Source organism: Anomaloglossus baeobatrachus, chromosome 1, assembly GCF_048569485.1.
Source record: "Anomaloglossus baeobatrachus isolate aAnoBae1 chromosome 1, aAnoBae1.hap1, whole genome shotgun sequence".
NCBI classification, from domain to species: domain Eukaryota; kingdom Metazoa; phylum Chordata; class Amphibia; order Anura; family Aromobatidae; genus Anomaloglossus; species Anomaloglossus baeobatrachus.
The window spans coordinates 26502546-26525372 of NC_134353.1; the positions used below are offsets into that span (position 1 = coordinate 26502546).

At 49.3% G+C, this 22827-nt stretch overlaps 1 protein-coding gene across 7 annotated transcripts in view; it reads left to right on the top strand.

Moving 5' to 3' along the window:
• DYSF (dysferlin) overlaps positions 1-22827 on the top strand; it is a 423810-nt gene that overhangs the window by 291879 nt on the left and 109104 nt on the right. For 5 of the 7 annotated variants that reach the window (XM_075346129.1, XM_075346154.1, XM_075346137.1 and 2 more), the window contains 3 exons: positions 446-487; positions 18330-18437; positions 20147-20308. In XM_075346129.1, coding sequence (XP_075202244.1) covers positions 446-487; positions 18330-18437; positions 20147-20308 — 312 coding nt within the window. The remainder of the gene's footprint in view (positions 1-445; positions 488-18329; positions 18438-20146; positions 20309-22827) is intronic. The other 2 variants (XM_075346146.1, XM_075346172.1) reach the window with 1 other exon arrangement.

A 22827-nucleotide genomic window follows, 5' to 3' on the forward strand; every position in this document is an offset into this window, starting at 1 on the left:
GACTGTGCTTTAGAAGCTCCTTCTCCCGTCAGTGCCTCTTTAGTAGAAGGTCACCACCACGGCTTTTGTGCTGTAGACATAAGTAGTCCATAAGTTGCCGTTGTCCTCCATGACCCCGGCAGTCACTCATCACCCTCGCTTGACCTGAAAACATTTGGCCAAGTTCGTCATTTATTTTGGACAATCTGTAATTATTTCTTTGTTACAATTTGGAAAAAATATGCTGAAACCAAAATTCATGTATTTACTTCTTAGAAAGTCGCGGCTGCCTCTGCCATACGCCTCCATGCTTTTTCTGCCTATCGATACAAACAAGGCGCCATTGTACGAGCCTCCGCTGGGGTGATAGGACGGGCTTTATACAGTACATGTGCTAATAATCATTCTGTTTTACTTTCTCTTCTTTTTATCTATTTTCTACTCTTCCACCTTGGAAATGGCGCAGCTGCTTGTTCCTCGGTTCTTCACGGAGAAGCTTCTAGACTGGGTACTTTATGGCTATCTATATGCTTACATCCCCTTAGTCTGCACTACTCTTTCCTTCCTCCTCTGTTTAGTACTCACATTAATACCAGTATAGCATAGAGCTTGGAAGTTGCACTACTGTGAGGCACAGAGCTTGGTGGTTATACTACTGAGAAGCATAGAGCTTGGTGGTTATACTACTAGGAGGCATAGAGCTTGGTGGTTATACTACTGAGAAGCATAGAGCTTGGTGGTTATACTACTGGGAGGCATAGAACTTGGTGGTTATACTACTGAGAGGCATAGAACGTGGTGGTTATACTACTGGGAGGCATAGAGCTTGGTGGTTATACTACTGAGAGGCACAGAGCTTGGTGGTTATACTAGTGAGAAGCATAGAACTTGGTGGTTATACAACTGAGAAGCATAGAGCTTGGTGTTTATACTACTGAGAAGCATACAGCTTGGTGTTTATACTACTGAGAAGCATAGAGCTTGGTGGTTATACTACTGGGAGGCATAGAGCTTGGTGGTTATACTACTGAGAAACATAGAGCTTGGTGGTTATACTACTGAGAGGCACAGAGCTTGGTGTTTATACTACTGAGAAGCATAGAGCTTGGTGGTTATACTACTGAGAGGCACAGAGCTTGGTGTTTATACTACTGAGAAGCATAGAGCTTGGTGTTTATACTACTGAGAAGCATAGAGCTTGGTGGTTATACTACTGGGAGGCATAGAGCTTGGTGGTTATACTACTGAGAGGCACAGAGCTTGGTGGTTATACTAGTGAGAAGCATAGAGCTTGGTGGTTATACTACTGAGAAGCATAGAGCTTGGTGGTTATACTACTGAGAAGCATAGAGCTTGGTCGTTATACTACTGAGAAACATAGAGCTTGGAAGTTGCACTACTGTGAGGCACAGAGCTTGGTGGTTATACTACTGGGAGGCACAGAGCTTGGTGGTTAGAGTACTCAGAGACATAGAGCTTGATGGTAAACTACTGGGAGGCATAGAGCTTGGTGGTTATACTACTGAGAGGCATATAACTTGGTGGTTATACTACTGAGAGGCATAGAACTTGGTGGTTATACTACTGAGAGGCATAGAACTTGGTGGTTATACTGCTGGCAGGCACAGAGCTTGGTGGTTATACTGCTGGCAGGCACAGAGCTTGGTGGTTATACTGCTGGCAGGCACAGAGCTTGGTGGTTATACTACTGAGAGGCATAGAACTTGGTGGTTATACTACTAGCAGGCACAGAGCTTGGTGGTTATACTGCTGGCAGGCACAGAGCTTGGAAATTATACTACTGGCAGGCACAGAGCTTGGTGGTTATACTGCTGGCAGGCACAGAGCTTGGTGGTTATACTGCTGGCAGGCACAGAGCTTGGTGGTTATACTATTGGCAGGCACAGAGCTTGGTGGTTATACTGCTGGCAGGCACAGATCTTGGTGGTTATACTGCTGGCAGGCACAGAGCTTGGTGGTTATACTATTGGCAGGCACAGAGCTTGGTGGTTATACTGCTGGCAGGCACAGAGCTTGGTGGTTATACTACTGGCAGGCACAGAGCTTGGTGGTTATACTGCTGGCAGGCACAGAGCTTGGTGGTTATACTACTGGCAGGCACAGAGCTTGGTGGTTATACTACTGGCAGGCACAGAGCTTGGTGGTTAGTATTCTACTGGCAGGCACAGAGCTTGGTGGTTATACTACTGGCAGGCACAGAGCTTGGTGGTTATACTACTGGCAGGCACAGAGCTTGGTGGTTATACTGCTAGCAGGCATAGAGCTTGGTGGTTATACTGCTGGCAGGCACAGAGCTTGGTGGTTATACTGCTAGCAGGCATAGAGCTTGGTGGTTATACTGCTGGCAGGCACAGAGCTTGGTGGTTATACTGCTAGCAGGCATAGAGCTTGATGGTTATACTGCTGGCAGGCACAGAGCTTGGTGGTTATACTGCTGGCAGGCACAGAGCTTGGTGGTTATACTGCTAGCAGGCATAGAGCTTGGTGGTTATACTGCTGGCAGGCACAGAGCTTGGTGGTTATACTGCTGGCAGGCACAGAGCTTGGTGATTATACTGCTGGCAGGCATAGAGCTTGGTGGTTATACTGCTGGCAGGCATAGAGCTTGGTGGTTATACTGCTGGCAGGCACAGAGCTTGGTGGTTATACTGCTGGCAGGCACAGAGCTTGGTGGTTATACTGCTAGCAGGCATAGAGCTTGGTGGTTATACTGCTGGCAGGCACAGAGCTTGGTGGTTATACTGCTGGCAGGCACAGAGCTTGGTGGTTATACTGCTGGCAGGCACAGAGCTTGGTGGTTATACTATTGGCAGGCACAGAGCTTGGTGGTTATACTGCTGGCAGGCACAGAGCTTGATGGTTATACTGCTGGCAGGCACAGAGCTTGGTGGTTATACTGCTGGCAGGCACAGAGCTTGGTGGTTATACTGCTGGCAGGCACAGAGCTTGGTGGTTATACTGCTGGCAGGCATAGAGCTTGGTGGTTATACTACTGGCAGGCACAGAGCTTGGTGGTTATACTGCTGGCAGGCATAGATCTTGGTGGTTAGTATTCTACTGGCAGGCACAGAGCTTGGTGGTTATACTGCTGGCAGGCATAGAGCTTGGTGGTTATACTACTGTGAGGCACAGAGCTTGGTGGTTATACTACTGGCAGGCACAGAGCTTGGTGGTTATACTGCTGGCAGGCATAGAGCTTGGTGGTTATACTACTGGGAGGCACAGAGCTTGGCGGTTATACTGCTGGCAGGCACAGAGCTTGGTGGTTATACTATTGGCAGGCACAGAGCTTGGCGGTTATACTGCTGGCAGGCACAGAGCTTGGTGGTTATACTGCTGGCAGGCACAGAGCTTGGTGGTTATACTATTGGCAGGCACAGAGCTTGGTGGTTATACTGCTGGCAGGCACAGAGCTTGGTGGTTCTACTGCTGGCAGGCATAGAGCTTGGTGGTTATACTACTGTGAGGCACAGAGCTTGGTGGTTATACTATTGGCAGGCACAGAGCTTGGTGGTTATACTGCTGGCAGGCACAGAGCTTGGTGGTTATACTGCTGGCAGGCATAGAGCTTGGTGGTTATACTACTGGGAGGCATAGAGCTTGGTGGTTATACTACTGAGAGGCACAGAGCTTGGTGGTTATACTAGTGAGAAGCATAGAGCTTGGTGGTTATACTACTGAGAAGCATAGAGCTTGGTGGTTATACTACTGAGAAGCATAGAGCTTGGTGGTTATACTACTGAGAAACATAGAGCTTGGAAGTTGCACTACTGTGAGGCACAGAGCTTGGTGGTTATACTACTGGGAGGCACAGAGCTTGGTGGTTAGAGTACTCAGAGACATAGAGCTTGATGGTAAACTACTGGGAGGCATAGAGCTTGGTGGTTATACTACTGAGAGGTATATAACTTGGTGGTTATACTACTGAGAGGCATAGAACTTGGTGGTTATACTACTGAGAGGCATAGAACTTGGTGGTTATACTGCTGGCAGGCACAGAGCTTGGTGGTTATACTGCTGGCAGGCACAGAGCTTGGTGGTTATACTGCTGGCAGGCACAGAGCTTGGTGGTTATACTACTGAGAGGCATAGAACTTGGTGGTTATACTACTAGCAGGCACAGAGCTTGGTGGTTATACTGCTGGCAGGCATAGAGCTTGGAAATTATACTACTGGCAGGCACAGAGCTTGGTGGTTATACTGCTGGCAGGCACAGAGCTTGGTGGTTATACTGCTGGCAGGCACAGAGCTTGGTGGTTATACTATTGGCAGGCACAGAGCTTGGTGGTTATACTGCTGGCAGGCACAGAGCTTGGTGGTTATACTGCTGGCAGGCACAGAGCTTGGTGGTTATACTGTTGGCAGGCACAGAGCTTGGTGGTTATACTGCTGGCAGGCACAGAGCTTGGTGGTTATACTGCTAGCAGGCATAGAGCTTGGTGGTTATACTGCTGGCAGGCACAGAGCTTGGTGGTTATACTGCTAGCAGGCATAGAGCTTGGTGGTTATACTGCTGGCAGGCACAGAGCTTGGTGGTTATACTGCTAGCAGGCATAGAGCTTGATGGTTATACTGCTGGCAGGCACAGAGCTTGGTGGTTATACTGCTGGCAGGCACAGAGCTTGGTGGTTATACTGCTAGCAGGCATAGAGCTTGGTGGTTATACTGCTGGCAGGCACAGAGCTTGGTGGTTATACTGCTGGCAGGCACAGAGCTTGGTGGTTATACTGCTGGCAGGCATAGAGCTTGGTGGTTATACTGCTGGCAGGCACAGAGCTTGGTGGTTATACTGCTGGCAGGCACAGAGCTTGGTGGTTATACTGCTAGCAGGCATAGAGCTTGGTGGTTATACTGCTGGCAGGCACAGAGCTTGGTGGTTATACTGCTGGCAGGCACAGAGCTTGGTGGTTATACTGCTGGCAGGCACAGAGCTTGGTGGTTATACTATTGGCAGGCACAGAGCTTGGTGGTTATACTGCTGGCAGGCACAGAGCTTGGTGGTTATACTGCTGGCAGGCACAGAGCTTGGTGGTTATACTGCTGGCAGGCACAGAGCTTGGTGGTTATACTGCTGGCAGGCACAGAGCTTGGTGGTTATACTGCTGGCAGGCATAGAGCTTGGTGGTTATACTACTGGCAGGCACAGAGCTTGGTGGTTATACTATTGGCAGGCACAGAGCTTGGTGGTTATACTGCTGGCAGGCACAGAGCTTGGTGGTTATACTGCTAGCAGGCATAGAGCTTGGTGGTTATACTGCTGGCAGGCACAGAGCTTGGTGGTTATACTGCTAGCAGGCATAGAGCTTGGTGGTTATACTGCTGGCAGGCACAGAGCTTGGTGGTTATACTGCTAGCAGGCATAGAGCTTGATGGTTATACTGCTGGCAGGCACAGAGCTTGGTGGTTATACTGCTGGCAGGCACAGAGCTTGGTGGTTATACTGCTAGCAGGCATAGAGCTTGGTGGTTATACTGCTGGCAGGCACAGAGCTTGGTGGTTATACTGCTGGCAGGCACAGAGCTTGGTGGTTATACTGCTGGCAGGCATAGAGCTTGGTGGTTATACTGCTGGCAGGCATAGAGCTTGGTGGTTATACTGCTGGCAGGCACAGAGCTTGGTGGTTATACTGCTGGCAGGCACAGAGCTTGGTGGTTATACTGCTAGCAGGCATAGAGCTTGGTGGTTATACTGCTGGCAGGCACAGAGCTTGGTGGTTATACTGCTGGCAGGCACAGAGCTTGGTGGTTATACTGCTGGCAGGCACAGAGCTTGGTGGTTATACTGCTGGCAGGCACAGAGCTTGGTGGTTATACTGCTGGCAGGCACAGAGCTTGGTGGTTATACTATTGGCAGGCACAGAGCTTGGTGGTTATACTGCTGGCAGGCACAGAGCTTGGTGGTTATACTGCTGGCAGGCACAGAGCTTGGTGGTTATACTGCTGGCAGGCACAGAGCTTGGTGGTTATACTGCTGGCAGGCACAGAGCTTGGTGGTTATACTGCTGGCAGGCATAGAGCTTGGTGGTTATACTACTGGCAGGCACAGAGCTTGGTGGTTATACTGCTGGCAGGCATAGAGCTTGGTGGTTAGTATTCTACTGGCAGGCACAGAGCTTGGTGGTTATACTGCTGGCAGGCATAGAGCTTGGTGGTTATACTACTGTGAGGCACAGAGCTTGGTGGTTATACTACTGGGAGGCACAGACCTTGGCGGTTATACTGCTGGCAGGCACAGAGTTTGGTGGTTATACTATTGGCAGGCACAGAGCTTGGCGGTTATACTGCTGGCAGGCACAGAGCTTGGTGGTTATACTGCTGGCAGGCACAGAGCTTGGTGGTTATACTATTGGCAGGCACAGAGCTTGGTGGTTATACTGCTGGTAGGCACAGAGCTTGGTGGTTATACTGCTGGCAGGCATAGAGCTTGGTGGTTATACTACTGTGAGGCACAGAGCTTGGTGGTTATACTGCTGGCAGGCATAGAGCTTGGTGGTTATACTACTGGCAGGCACAGAGCTTGGTGGTTATACTGCTGGCAGGCATAGAGCTTGGTGGTTATACTACTGGGAGGCACAGAGCTTGGTGGTTATACTGCTGGCAGGCACAGAGCTTGGTGGTTATACTACTGGGAGGCATAGAGCTTGGTGGTTATACTACTGAGAGGCACAGAGCTTGGTGGTTATACTACTGAGAAGCATAGAGCTTGGTGGTTATACTACTGAGAAGCATAGAGCTTGGTGGTTATACTACTGAGAAGCATAGAGCTTGGAAGTTGCACTACTGTGAGGCACAGAGCTTGGTGGTTATACTACTGGGAGGCACAGAGCTTGGTGGTTAGAGTACTCAGAGACATAGAGCTTGATGGTAAACTACTGGGAGGCATAGAGCTTGGTGGTTATACTACTGAGAGGCATAGAACTTGGTGGTTATACTACTAGCAGGCACAGAGCTTGGTGGTTATACTGCTGGCAGGCACAGAGCTTGGTGGTTATACTACTGAGAGGCATAGAACTTGGTGGTTATACTACTAGCAGGCACAGAGCTTGGTGGTTATACTGCTGGCAGGCATAGAGCTTGGAGGTTATACTACTGGCAGGCACAGAGCTTGGTGGTTATACTGCTGGCAGGCACAGAGCTTGGTGGTTATACTGCTGGCAGGCACAGAGCTTGGTGGTTATACTATTGGAAGGCACAGAGCTTGGTGGTTATACTGCTGGCAGGCACAGAGCTTGGTGGTTATACTGCTGGCAGGCACAGAGCTTGGTGGTTATACTATTGGCAGGCACAGAGCTTGGTGGTTATACTGCTGGCAGGCACAGAGCTTGGTGGTTATACTGCTAGCAGGCATAGAGCTTGGTGGTTATACTGCTGGCAGGCACAGAGCTTGGTGGTTATACTGCTAGCAGGCATAGAGCTTGGTGGTTATACTGCTGGCAGGCACAGAGCTTGGTGGTTATACTGCTAGCAGGCATAGAGCTTGATGGTTATACTGCTGGCAGGCACAGAGCTTGGTGGTTATACTGCTGGCAGGCACAGAGCTTGGTGGTTATACTGCTAGCAGGCATAGAGCTTGGTGGTTATACTGCTGGCAGGCACAGAGCTTGGTGGTTATACTGCTGGCAGGCACAGAGCTTGGTGGTTATACTGCTGGCAGGCATAGAGCTTGGTGGTTATACTGCTGGCAGGCATAGAGCTTGGTGGTTATACTGCTGGCAGGCACAGAGCTTGGTGGTTATACTGCTGGCAGGCACAGAGCTTGGTGGTTATACTGCTAGCAGGCATAGAGCTTGGTGGTTATACTGCTGGCAGGCACAGAGCTTGGTGGTTATACTGCTGGCAGGCACAGAGCTTGGTGGTTATACTGCTGGCAGGCACAGAGCTTGGTGGTTATACTATTGGCAGGCACAGAGATTGGTGGTTATACTGCTGGCAGGCACAGAGCTTGGTGGTTATACTGCTGGCAGGCACAGAGCTTGGTGGTTATACTGCTGGCAGGCACAGAGCTTGGTGGTTATACTGCTGGCAGGCACAGAGCTTGGTGGTTATACTGCTGGCAGGCATAGAGCTTGGTGGTTATACTACTGGCAGGCACAGAGCTTGGTGGTTATACTGCTGGCAGGCATAGAGCTTGGTGGTTAGTATTCTACTGGCAGGCACAGAGCTTGGTGGTTATACTGCTGGCAGGCATAGAGCTTGGTGGTTATACTACTGTGAGGCACAGAGCTTGGTGGTTATACTACTGGGAGGCACAGAGCTTGGCGGTTATACTGCTGGCAGGCACAGAGCTTGGTGGTTATACTATTGGCAGGCACAGAGCTTGGCGGTTATACTGCTGGCAGGCACAGAGCTTGGTGGTTATACTGCTGGCAGGCACAGAGTTTGGTGGTTATACTATTGGCAGGCACAGAGCTTGGTGGTTATACTGCTGGCAGGCACAGAGCTTGGTGGTTATACTGCTGGCAGGCACAGAGCTTGGTGGTTATACTACTGTGAGGCACAGAGCTTGGTGGTTATACTGCTGGCAGGCATAGAGCTTGGTGGTTATACTACTGGCAGGCACAGAGCTTGGTGGTTATACTGCTGGCAGGCATAGAGCTTGGTGGTTATACTACTGGGAGGCACAGAGCTTGGTGGTTATACTGCTGGCAGGCACAGAGCTTGGTGGTTATACTACTGGGAGGCATAGAGCTTGGTGGTTATACTACTGGGAGGCATAGAGCTTGGTGGTTATACTACTGGGAGGCATAGAGCTTGGTGGTTATACTGCTGGCAGGCATAGAGCTTGGTGGTTATACTACTGGCAGGCACAGAGCTTGGTGGTTATACTACTGGCAGGCACAGAGCTTGGTGGTTATACTACTGGGAGGCATAGAGCTTGGTGGTTATACTACTGGGAGGCATAGAGCTTGGTGGTTATACTACTGGGAGGCACAGAGCTTGGTGGTTATACTGCTGGCAGGCACAGAGCTTGGTGGTTATACTACTGGGAGGCATAGAGCTTGGTGGTTATACTACTGGGAGGCATAGAGCTTGGTGGTTATACTACTGGGAGGCATAGAGCTTGGTGGTTATACTACTGGGAGGCATAGAGCTTGGTGGTTATACTACTGGGAGGCATAGAGCTTGGTGGTTATACTGCTGGCAGGCACAGAGCTTGGTGGTTATACTATTGGCAGGCACAGAGCTTGGTGGTTATACTGCTGGCAGGCACAGAGCTTGGTGGTTATACTGCTGGCAGGCACAGAGCTTGGTGGTTATACTGCTGGCAGGCACAGAGCTTGGTGGTTATACTGCTGGCAGGCACAGAGCTTGGTGGTTATACTACTGGCAGGCACAGAGCTTGGTGGTTATACTACTGGCAGGCACAGAGCTTGATGGTTATACTACTGGCAGGCACAGAGCTTGGTGGTTATACTACTGGCAGGCACAGAGCTTGGTGGTTATACTACTGGGAGACACAGAGCTTGGTGGTTATACTGCTGGCAGGCACAGAGCTTGGTGGTTATACTACTGGCAGGCACAGAGCTTGGTGGTTATACTACTGGCAGGCACAGAGCTTGGTGGTTATACTACTGGGAGACACAGAGCTTGGTGGTTATACTGCTGGCAGGCATAGAGCTTGGTGGTTATACTACTGGTAGGCACAGAGCTTGGTGGTTATACTACTGGCAGGCACAGAGCTTGGTGGTTATACTACTGGGAGACACAGAGCTTGGTGGTTATACTACTGGCAGGCACAGAGCTTGGTGGTTATACTACTGGCAGGCACAGAGCTTGGTGGTTATACTACTGGCAGGCACAGAGCTTGGTGGTTATACTGCTGGCAGGCACAGAGCTTGGTGGTTATACTACTGGGAGACACAGAGCTTGGTGGTTATACTACTGGCAGGCACAGAGCTTGGTGGTTATACTGCTGGCAGGCACAGAGCTTGGTGGTTATACTGCTGGCAGGCATAGAGCTTGGTGGTTATACTGCTGGCAGGCACAGAGCTTGGTGGTTATACTGCTGGCAGGCACAGAGCTTGGTGGTTTTACTACTGGCAGGCATAGAGCTTGGTGGTTATACTACTGGGAGGCACAGAGCTTGGTGGTTATACTACTGGGAGACACAGAGCTTGGTGGTTATACTACTGGCAGGCACAGAGCTTGGTGGTTATACTACTGGGAGGCACAGAGCTTGGTGGTTATACTACTGGCAGGCACAGAGCTTGGTGGTTATACTACTGGCAGGCACAGAGCTTGGTGGTTATACTACTGGCAGGCACAGAGCTTGGTGGTTATACTACTGGCAGGCACAGAGCTTGGTGGTTATACTACTGGCAGGCACAGAGCTTGGTGGTTATACTACTGGCAGGCACAGAGCTTGGTGGTTATACTACTGTGAGACACAGAGCTTGGTGGTTATACTACTGGCAGGCACAGAGCTTGGTGGTTATACTACTGGCAGGCATAGAAACATAGTCACAAAAATGTTGCCCGTGTCTGAATATTCTCTTACGATCTGTGCTTTTGCCTCTAAGTAGTCCTGCACTTGCACCGTCCATGTTGTTGGAGGATGCGGGTGGTCATATTTTACATTAGTCTGGCTGTGACTTGTGGTGCTAGTTGTCCTTGGGGGGAGAACCACTACCTATTTTTTGAAAAGGAGCTATTTCTTGTCTTACGATCCTGTGTTCTCTGGTGTTTAGTTCCTGACCTTGGCTTGCATTTCTACTGCTGGACCGTATATTAGTTTTGTCCCTGAGTTTGACCTCCTGTTAACACCCAAGCTTTACGACTCTTCTCTCTGCCAGCTCGCTCCACCAACCAGCAGCCACTCTGAAGACATAGTGCAGGGGGTTTTGCAGAGGTCCAGCTCCCTGTTTAGGGGTTTAAGGGTAAAGAGCAGGGTTCCCCTTGTGCTATATCAGTGGAGTAGCTTGTGCAAAGACTGTCGGTGTAAGCCCTATTAAGAACTGCCACGCGACCATGAAGTGGCACAGATCTTGGTGGTTATTGTACTAGGCAGCACAGAGCTTGTTTGTTATACTGCTCGGAGGCACAGGTCTTGGTGGTTATTGTACTAGGCAGCACAGAGCTTGTTATACTGCTCGGAGGCAAAGAGCTTGGTGGTTACACTACAAAGTGGCGCAGAGTTTGGCTGTTAAACTTCTAGTAAGCTCAGAGGCCCAGTCCTCTTCTGAGTCACATGATGGCGATTCCAACTCTCCGGATCATACCGCCATTTGTGACAAGGAAGTCACGTTTACACTGTAAGTCTATGGAGCCTCAGAATTAAGCTCAGAATAAGGTTCCATAGACTTAAATTGTAAAAGTCATTTCCAGCTCACACATGGAATTAAGGTGAGCTGACTAGTTGGAACAGACATCACAAGACTCAGAAGGGGGCTGGCAACTGAAAAGAGGTAAGATAGCGATTATTGAGTATATTAACACAATTACACAATACAAACATTTATACAAATGTAGGCAAAAAATAACGGGAGTGTTTCTGTAAGTTTCAGGTAATCCCCTTTAACATTTCATAAAGCCCCTGTGTTACCTGCATTGTACTGATAGTAACCCGTCCACTCTTCTACTAATAGATGTCCTACTTAAATACTAAATTGCTTGGCCGTGATTTACTTAATAATCGGTTGTTGTAACCAAACTATATTCATGCAAAAAACAGAGATCTCTTTTCACTCGTAATCAACCTGTTATAAATGATTGCGCGGCATATAGGCTACCCATTTCAACAGCTAACCCGGCCTTCTCGTTTATCTATACATTGGCTGTGACGGAGAAGAGGACCGGATTAGTTATTCAACTGACCAGTTAGCCAGCCCCCTTTATTACTGTGGTTATTTGCTCTCCGGTGTTAGACACAAATTGGAAGAAGACCCAAAACTAAAGCTTGTCACTAAAAATCAGGTCACCTTTCACTAACATATATGAGAGTGATGAGCGAGCACTACCATGCTCGGGTGCTCAGTACTGGTAACTAGTGATGAGCGGGCACTACCATGCTCGGGTGCTCAGTACTGGTAACTAGTGATGAGCGGGCACTACCATGCTCAGGTGCTCAGTACTCGTAACTAGTGATGAGTGGGCACTACCATGCTCAGGTGCTCAGTACTGGTAACTAGTAATGAGCGGGCACTACCATGCTCGGGTGCTCAGTACTGGTAACTAGTGATGAGCGGGCACTACCATGCTCGGGGGCTCAGTACTGGTAACTAGTGATGAGCGGGCACTACCATGCTCGGGTGCTCAGTACTGGTAACTAGTGATGAGCGGGCACTACCATGCTCAGGTGCTCAGTACTGGTAACTAGTGATGAGCGGGCACTACCATGCTCAGGTGCTCAGTACTCGTAACTAGTGATGAGTGGGCACTACCATGCTCAGGTGCTCAGTACTGGTAACTAGTAATGAGCGGGCACTACCATGCTCGGGTGCTCAGTACTGGTAACTAGTGATGAGCGGGCACTACCATGCTCGGGGGCTCAGTACTGGTAACTAGTGATGAGCGGGCACTACCATGCTCGGGTGCTCAGTACTGGTAACTAGTGATGAGCGGGCACTACCATGCTCGGGTGCTCAGTACTGGTAACTAGTGATGAGTGAGCACTACCATGCTCAGGTGCTCAGTACTCGTAACTAGTGATGAGCGGGCACTACCATGCTCAGGTGCTCAGTACTGGTAACTAGTGATGAGCGGACACTACCATGCTCAGGTGCTCAGTACTCGTAACTAGTGATGAGCGGGCACTACCATGCTCAGGTGCTCAGTACTCGTAACTAGTGATGAGCGGGCACTACCATGCTCGGGTGCTCAGTACTGGTAACTAGTGATGAGTGGGCACTACCATGCTCGGGTGCTCAGTACTGGTAACTAGTGATGAGCGGGCACTACCATGCTCGGGGGCTCAGTACTGGTAACTAGTGATGAGCGGGCACTACCATGCTCGGGTGCTCAGTACTGGTAACTAGTGATGAGCGGGCACTACCATGCTCGGGTGCTCAGTACTGGTAACTAGTGATGAGTGAGCACTACCATGCTCAGGTGCTCAGTACTCGTAACTAGTGATGAGCGGGCACTACCATGCTCAGGTGCTCAGTACTCGTAACTAGTGATGAGCGGGCACTACCATGCTTGGGTGCTCTTTACTCGCAACTAGTGATGAGTGAGCACTACCATGCTTGGGTGCTCTTTACTCGTAACTAGTGATGAGTGGCCACTACCATGCTCGAGTGCTCAGTACTCGTAACTAGTTATGAGCGAGCACTACCATGCTCGGGTGCTCGGTACTGGTAACTAGTGATGAGCGGGCACTACCATGCTCGGGTGCTCAGTACTGGTAACTAGTGATGAGCGGGCACTACCATGCTCAGGTGCTCAGTACTGGTAACTAGTGATGAGTTGGCACTACCATGCTCAGGTGCTCAGTACTGGTAACTAGTAATGAGTGGGCACTACCATGCTCAGGTGCTCAGTACTGGTAACTAGTGATGAGTGGGCACTACCATGCTCAGGTGCTCAGTACTTGTAACTAGTGATGAGCGGGCACTACCATGCTCAGGTGCTCAGTACTGGTAACTAGTGATGAGTGGGCACTACCATGCTCAGGTGCTCAGTACTGGTAACTAGTGATGAGTGGGCACTACCATGCTCGGATGCTCAGTACTGGTAACTAGTGATGAGTGGACACTACCATGCTCAGGTGCTCAGTACTCGTAACTAGTGATGAGCGGGCACTACCATGCTCAGGTGCTCAGTACTGGTAACTAGTGATGAGTGGGCACTACCATGCTCAGGTGCTCAGTACTGGTAACTAGTGATGAGTGAGCACTACCATGCTCAGGTGCTCAGTACTCGTAACTAGTGATGAGTGAGCACTGCCATGCTCGGGTGCTCAGTACTCGTAACTAGTGATGAGCGGGCACTACCATGCTCGGGTGCTCAGTACTGGTAACTAGTGATGAGCGGACAGTACCATGCTCGGGTGCTCAGTACTCGTAACTAGTGATGAGCGGGCACTACCATGCTCGGGTGCTCAGTACTGGTAACTAGTGATGAGCGGGCACTACCATGCTCGGGTGCTAAGTACTGGTAACTAGTGATGAGCGGGCACTACCATGCTCGGGTGCTCAGTACTGGTAACTAGTGATGAGCGGGCACTACCATGCTCGGGTGCTCAGTACTGGTAACTAGTAATGAGCGGGCACTACCATGCTCGGGTGCTCAGTACTGGTAACTAGTGATGAGCGGGCACTACCATGCTCGGGGGCTCAGTACTGGTAACTAGTGATGAGCGGGCACTACCATGCTCGGGTGCTCAGTACTGGTAACTAGTGATGAGCGGGCACTACCATGCTCGGGTGCTCAGTACTGGTAACTAGTGATGAGTGAGCACTACCATGCTCGAGTGCTCAGTACTCGTAACTAGTGATGAGTGAGCACTACCATGCTTGGGTGCTCTTTACTCGCAACTAGTGATGAGTGAGCACTACCATGCTTGGGTGCTCTTTACTCGTAACTAGTGATGAGTGGGCACTACCATGCTCGAGTGCTCAGTACTCGTAACTAGTTATGAGCGAGCACTACCATGCTCGGGTGCTCGGTACTGGTAACTAGTGATGAGCGGGCACTACCATGCACGGGTGCTCAGTACTGGTAACTAGTGATGAGCGGGCACTACCATGCTCAGGTGCTCAGTACTGGTAACTAGTGATGAGTGGGCACTACCATGCTCAGGTGCTCAGTACTGGTAACTAGTGATGAGTGGGCACTACCATGCTCGGATGCTCAGTACTGGTAACTAGTGATGAGTGGACACTACCATGCTCAGGTGCTCAGTACTCGTAACTAGTGATGAGCGGGCACTACCATGCTCAGGTGCTCAGTACTGGTAACTAGTGATGAGTGGGCACTACCATGCTCAGGTGCTCAGTACTGGTAACTAGTGATGAGTGAGCACTACCATGCTCAGGTGCTCAGTACTCGTAACTAGTGATGAGTGAGCACTGCCATGCTCGGGTGCTCAGTACTCGTAACTAGTGATGAGCGGGCACTACCATGCTCGGGTGCTCAGTACTGGTAACTAGTGATGAGCGGACACTACCATGCTCGGGTGCTCAGTACTCGTAACTAGTGATGAGCGGGCACTACCATGCTCGGGTGCTCAGTACTGGTAACTAGTGATGAGCGGGCACTACCATGCTCAGGTGCTCAGTACTGGTAACTAGTGATGAGCGGGCACTACCATGCTCGGGTGCTCAGTACTGGTAACTAGTGATGAGCAGGCACTACCATGCTCGGGTGCTCAGTACTGGTAACTAGTAATGAGCGGGCACTACCATGCTCGGGTGCTCAGTACTGGTAACTAGTGATGAGCGGGCACTACCATGCTCGGGTGCTCAGTACTGGTAACTAGTGATGAGCAGGCACTACCATGCTCGGGTGCTCAGTACTGGTAACTAGTAATGAGCGGGCACTACCATGCTCGGGTGCTCAGTACTGGTAACTAGTGATGAGCGGGCACTACCATGCTCGGGGGCTCAGTACTGGTAACTAGTGATGAGCGGGCACTACCATGCTCGGGTGCTCAGTACTGGTAACTAGTGATGAGCGGGCACTACCATGCTCGGGTGCTCAGTACTGGTAACTAGTGATGAGTGAGCACTACCATGCTCGAGTGCTCAGTACTCGTAACTAGTGATGAGTGAGCACTACCATGCTTGGGTGCTCTTTACTCGCAACTAGTGATGAGTGAGCACTACCATGCTTGGGTGCTCTTTACTCGTAACTAGTGATGAGTGGGCACTACCATGCTCGAGTGCTCAGTACTCGTAACTAGTTATGAGCGAGCACTACCATGCTCGGGTGCTCGGTACTGGTAACTAGTGATGAGCGGGCACTACCATGCACGGGTGCTCAGTACTGGTAACTAGTGATGAGCGGGCACTACCATGCTCAGGTGCTCAGTACTGGTAACTAGTGATGAGCGGGCACTACCATGCTCAGGTGCTCAGTACTGGTAACTAGTGATGAGTGGGCACTACCATGCTCAGGTGCTCAGTACTGGTAACTAGTGATGAGCGGGCACTACCATGCTCAGGTGCTCAGTACTGGTAACTAGTGATGAGCGGGCACTACCATGCTCAGGTGCTCAGTACTCGTAACTAGTGATGAGCGGGCACTACCATGCTCGGGTGCTCAGTACTGGTAACTAGTGATGAGCGGGCACTACCATGCTCAGGTGCTCAGTACTGGTAACTAGTGATGAGTGGGCACTACCATGCTCAGGTGCTCAGTACTTGTAACTAGTGATGAGCGGGCACTACCATGCTCAGGTGCTCAGTACTGGTAACTAGTGATGAGTGGGCACTACCATGCTCAGGTGCTCAGTACTGGTAACTAGTGATGAGCGGGCACTACCATGCTCGGATGCTCAGTACTGGTAACTAGTGATGAGTGGACACTACCATGCTCAGGTGCTCAGTACTCGTAACTAGTGATGAGCGGGCACTACCATGCTCAGGTGCTCAGTACTGGTAACTAGTGATGAGTGGACACTTCCATGCTCAGGTGCTCAGTACTCGTAACTAGTGATGAGCGGGCACTACCATGCTCAGGTGCTCAGTACTGGTAACTAGTGATGAGTGGGCACTACCATGCTCAGGTGCTCAGTACTGGTAACTAGTGATGAGCGGGCACTACCATGCTCGGGTGCTCAGTACTCGTAACTAGTGATGAGTGAGCACTACCATGCTCAGGTGCTCTGTACTGGTAACTAGTGATGAGTGAGCACTGCCATGCTCGGGTGCTCAGTACTCGTAACTAGTGATGAGCGGGCACTACCATGCTCGGGTGCTCAGTACTGGTAACTAGTGATGAGCGGGCACTACCATGCTCAGGTGCTCAGTACTGGTAACTAGTGATGAGTGGGCACTACCATGCTCGGGTGCTCAGTACTGGTAACTAGTGATGAGCGGGCACTACCATGCTCAGGTGCTCAGTACTGGTAACTAGTGATGAGCGGGCACTACCATGCTCGGGTGCTCAGTACTGGTAACTAGTGATGAGCGGGCACTACCATGCTCAGGTGCTCAGTACTGGTAACTAGTGATGAGCGGGCACTACCATGCTCGGGTGCTCAGTACTGGTAACTAGTGATGAGCGGGCACTACCATGCTCGGGTGCTCAGTACTGGTAACTAGTGATGAGCGGGCACTACCATGCTCGGGTGCTCAGTACTGGTAACTAGTGATGAGCGGGCACTACCATGCTCAGGTGCTCAGTACTGGTAACTAGTGATGAGCGGGCACTACCATGCTCGGGTGCTCAGTACTGGTAACTAGTGATGAGCGGACACTACCATGCTCGGGTGCTCAGTACTCGTAACTAGTGATGAGCGGGCACTACCATGCTCGGGTGCTCAGTACTGGTAACTAGTGATGAGCGGGCACTACCATGCTCAGGTGCTCAGTACTGGTAACTAGTGATGAGCGGGCACTACCATGCTTAGGTGCTCAGTACTGGTAACTAGTGATGAGCGGGCACTACCATGCTCGGGTGCTCAGTACTGGTAACTAGTGATGAGCGGGCACTACCATGCTCGGGTGCTCAGTACTGGTAACTAGTGATGAGCGGGCACTACCATGCTCGGGTGCTCAGTACTGGTAACTAGTGATGAGCAGGCACTACCATGCTCGGGTGCTCAGTACTGGTAACTAGTGATGAGCGGGCACTACCATGCTCGGGTGCTCAGTACTGGTAACTAGTGATGAATGGGCACTACCATGCTCGGGTGCTCAGTACTGGTAACTAGTGATGAGCGGGCACTACCATGCTCAGGTGCTCAGTATTTATAGTTTGTGATGAGCGGGCACTACCATGCTCAGGTGCTCAGTATTTATAGTTTGTGATGAGCGGGCACTACCATGCTATCATGTGATATCTTTGAAATTACTGAAAATAGCAAAGTACAGACCATTGATGACATCCACACCATCAAGGTCATACATTTCATGAAGGTGCATCCTACGGGCCAGCTGTGGGGTCCATTGGAGAGGGCTAGCCTCAGAGCAGGTTGGCTTCAGCCAATTTCACCTGCACACAACTCTCCTCGCAGACCATGAAGACGAAGATAAGATGACAGGTCATGTAACCCTCATGGAAGAGACTGGTAACGATTAGTAAATGGGTGCTAAGCCTATCTGTGGCATGAGTTAGTCCAATAAGGGGTCCCCATTCTGAGCCTTGCCGTGAGGTCCCGACCCCTGCTCGCTCTGCAATATACTTCTATATGTGGTAATCTTTCTCCTATGTGTTCCTTCCCCCCAGACAGCGGATACAGATACAGATCTGCCATATCCGCCTCCTCAGAAGAGCGCCAACGTGTATATGATTCCCCAAGGTATAAAGCCCGTTCTGCAGAGAACCGCTATAGAGGTGAGTCCTCGTGTGCATCATACGGAGGGATCCCATATGGGAGACTCACACTTTACAATTAGAATTCACTGTAAGGAGGTGTTTGTATGTTTACGGCCTTCATGGAGACAACGCTGGCGGTCCCACTGATCACGAGAAGCTCCTAGCTCTCTATGAACGTAGAGTGATAGTGCCCATGTGTGACCACATAGTGCAGGCATACGCATGATTGGACCCCCGCCGATCATTCATTAATCACATGTCATGCGCATAGGTGAGAAACTTTGTACATGGTTTAATCTATCTAAGCCAAACGTAATTTTCATAAGCCTACACTGGGTCCCTTGAAGAGGACATCCCCTTTCCTGGTTGGTCCAATCTCCATTACTTCTGAATCAAAGAATTGTAAAGAATTAGAAAAAATATGTCTACTTTCTTAAAAAACAGCGCCACACGGTTCCATACGTTGTGCCTGGAATTGCAGAGCAGCTTCAATGGAATGAATAGATTTCAGCTGCAATACTGGAGAAGGTCCTCAAATCAAGGACCATTTCATTGGTGACTAAGACACCGCTCTTCCATAGTTCGGTCTTTTCTGTAGTCACATATGGAGGCGAAACCTGGACGAAAAAGAAACAAGACAGAAGAAGAATCAACAACTTCGAAATGTAATGCTGGAGAAGGATGTGATGAATACTATGGAAGAACAAACAATTCAATTTTATAATAAATCAAGCCAGACATGTCACTCGAAGCAAGGATCACCAAGCTACGACTCGTCTACACATCATATGAAGACCAATCACTGGAGGAGGACATCATGGCTGGAAGAATAGAAAGAACAAGACAAAGAGGAAAACCTGCAACAAAATGGCTTCATAACAGTGGAGAAGACCCTAGTGGACCTATCTAGATGGAGAAGACCCTGGTGGACCTATCTAGGCGGAGAAGACTCAGGTGGACCTATCTTGATGGAAAAGACCCCGGCGGACCTGTCTAGATGGAGAAGACCCTGGTTTCCTTATCTAGGTGGAGACGTCCCTGGTGGACCTATCTATTTGTAGAAGACCCTGGTGGACCTATCTAGGTGGAGAAGACCCTGGTGGACCTATCTAATCAGAGAAGACCCTGGTGGACCTATCTAGATGGAGAAGACCCTGGTGCACCTATCTAGGTGGAGAAGACCCTGGTGGACCTATTTAGGCTTGTACAAGATCGATCTTCCTATACAGGATTCATCCATCAAGCCGCCATGGCTCAAGATCAAGCTGAAGGCCATTAAAAGAAAAAAGAAGACTACATACAACCTGTTGACATGTGCGAAACTGCGTTTAGATCAAATTGACCTTCTTTTTTTGTAAAACAACGGGGTAGATAATAATTGACACAAAATGTAACGACTATCATAGTAGGAGCCCGATCTATCTGCACCATTATTCTTCCTTTGGGGTGTTTTATAGCAGATTGCACATGGCTTCTTGTGTAATTATTCTCTCCGGTAGGTGCATGTGGAAAAGGCATGAATGTATACGATTATGGATATATATGTATGTGTGTTATCACTGGAGCCCATACATTGATCTCATAGCGCTTTTGTTACATCAGCTAGTTACTTTATATGAGACATTTAACAGCTTTTTTCCTCTTTCCCGGTGGTAATGATGATGAGCTGATGGCCGATATTACATAAAACCCTATTAAACCTGAGATTTCGACCACTCTGTCGGCAGGTTCTGGCATGGGGTCTGAGAAACCTTAAGAGCTACCAGCTGGCCAGTGTGACGTCCCCCAGCCTCATTGTGGAGTGTGGCGATGAAATGATCCAGTCTTGCGTTATTAAAAACGTCAAAAAGAATCCCAACTTTGATGTGTGCGTCCTCTTCATGGAAGTGGTAAGAGCCTTAATACAGTAAACAGATTTTCCTCCCCGACCTTCGCGTCGTAAGAAAGGCCCAGGTGCTTGTAAAACGCACTTGGCCTGGATTCAGCTACTTTTATAAGCCGATATTCCAGAGGTGCGAGAGAGCTAGCATGTGTTTCTTATATCACGGGGCTGAATGAAAGCTGTCTATCAGCAGCTGGAAACCAGCACTGGGATTATTATCTTTAAGGATTGGTGCAAGGAGCTGCAACATTGTAGAACATGATTGTCCGAGACTGGGCAGGAACCGTTCTTCTGAACGATGAGTCTCAGATCAACAGATCATCAAGAATATTTGTATCAGCTGTACTACCTAACAATGTTTCAATACAGATAAATATTGTTTAATAATTACTTCATATCTCAGAATGAAATCTACCTTGGAAGGAGCTTTCTCCTCTGCCTCCTCTACTCTGGAAGTAAGTTCTTCTCTGCACTATGAGAAGCTCTCCTGTACTCTGGGAGATGCTTTCTCCTCTGCCCCTTCTACTTTTCGAAGAGCATTTTCCTCTGTCTCTTCTACTCTTTGAGGAGATTCCTCCTCTACTTCCTCCACTCTTGTAGAAGCTTTTTCCTCTGCCCTTCTATTTGGGGAGAAGCTTTCTACTCTGCCCTTAAACTTTGGGAGAAGTTTTTTCATCTGCCCTTCTACTCTTGGAGAAGCTTTCGCCTCTGCCCTCCTAATTTTTGAGTAGCTTTCTCCTCTGCCTCTCTATTCTAGGAAGAGCATTCTCCTTTAACCTCTGCACTCTTGGAGGAACTTTCTCCTCTGCTCCCTCTACACAATAAGGAACTTTAACCTTTCTACGCTCTACTCAGGAAAAAAAAAATTCTGCCCTCTCTACTTTGGGACAACCTTTTTCCTCTGCCCCTTCTAATCTGGGCGGAGGTTTCTCCACAGTTGCCTCAACTTTGGGAACAGTTTTTTCCTTTTACCCTTCTACTCTTGAAGAAGCTTTCTCCTCTGCCCATCTTCTTTGGGAGGAACTTTCTCCTCTGCCTTTCTACTCTTGGAGAAGCTTTCTCCTCTGCCCTTCTACTTTTAGAGAAACTTTCTCCTCTGCCTCTCTATTCTAGTAAGAGCTTTCACCTTTAACCTCTCTACTCTTGGTGGAACTTTCTCCTCTACTCCCTCTACACTGGAAAGAGCTTTAACCTATCTACCCTCTACATTGGAAAGATTTTTTTTCCGGCCCGAACTACTTTGGGATGACCCCTCTACTCTTAGGGAACTTTTTTGCTTTGCCCCCTGTAATCTTGGAGGCGGTTTCTCCTCAGCTTCCTCTATTCTGAGAGAAGCTTTTTCCTTTGCCCCTTCTACTCTTGGAGAAGCTTTTTCCTCTGCCCTTCTATTTGGGGAGAAGCTTTCTACTCTGCCCTTAAACTTTGGGAGAAGTTTTTTCATCTGCCCTTCTACTCTTGGAGAAGCTTTCGTCTCTGCCCTCCTAATTTTTGAGTAGCTTTCTCCTCTGCCCCTCTATTCTAGGAAGAGCATTCTCCTTTAACCTCTGCACTCTTGGAGGAACTTTCTCCTCTGCTCCCTCTACACAATAAGGAACTTTTAACTTTCTACGCTCTACTCAGGAAAAAAAAAATTTCTGCCCTCTCTACTTTGGGACAACCTTGTTCCTCTGCCCCTTCTAATCTGGGAGGAGGTTTCTCCACAGTTGCCTCAACTTTGGGAAGAGTTTTTTCCTTTTACCCTTCTACTCCTGGAGAAGCTTTCTCCTCTGCCCTTCTACTTTTTGAGTAACTTTCTCCTCTGCCATTCTACTCTTGGAGAAGCTTTCTCCTCTGCCCTTCTACTTTTTGAGTAACGTTCTCCTCTGCCTCTCTATTCTAGTAAGAGCTTTCACCTTTAACCTCTCTACTCTTGGAGGAACTTTCTCCTCTACTCCCTCTACACTGGAAAGAGCTTTAACCTATCTACCCTCTACTCTGGAAAGATTTTTTTTTCCTGCCCGAACTACTTTGGGACGACCCCTCTACTCTCAGGGAACTTTTTTGCTTTGCCCCCTGTAACCTTGGAGGCGGTTTCTCCTCAGCTTCCTCCTCTCTGAGAGAAGCTTTTTCCTTTGCCCCTTCTACTCTTGGAGAAGCTTTCTCCTCTGCTCTTCTTCATTGGGAGCAGCTTTCTCCTCTGGCCCTCTTCTCAAGGAAGAACTTTCTCCTTTAACCTCTGTTCTCTTTCAGGAACTTTCTCCTCTGCTCCCTCTACACTGGAAGGAACTTTAACCTTTCTACGCTCTACTCAGGAAAGATTTTTTTCCTGCCCTCTCTACTTTGGGATGACCTTTCTTCTCTGTCCCCTCTACTCTTAGAGAACTTATGTCCTCTGCCCTCTTTAATCCTGGAGGATGTTTCTCCTCAGCACCTTTTTCCTCTACTCTAGAAGGAGCTTTATTCTCTTTCCCCTCTACTTTGGCATGATCTTTTTCCTTTGTTCCCTCTACTCTTGAAGGAGCTTTCTCTTCTGCCCTTCTAATTTGG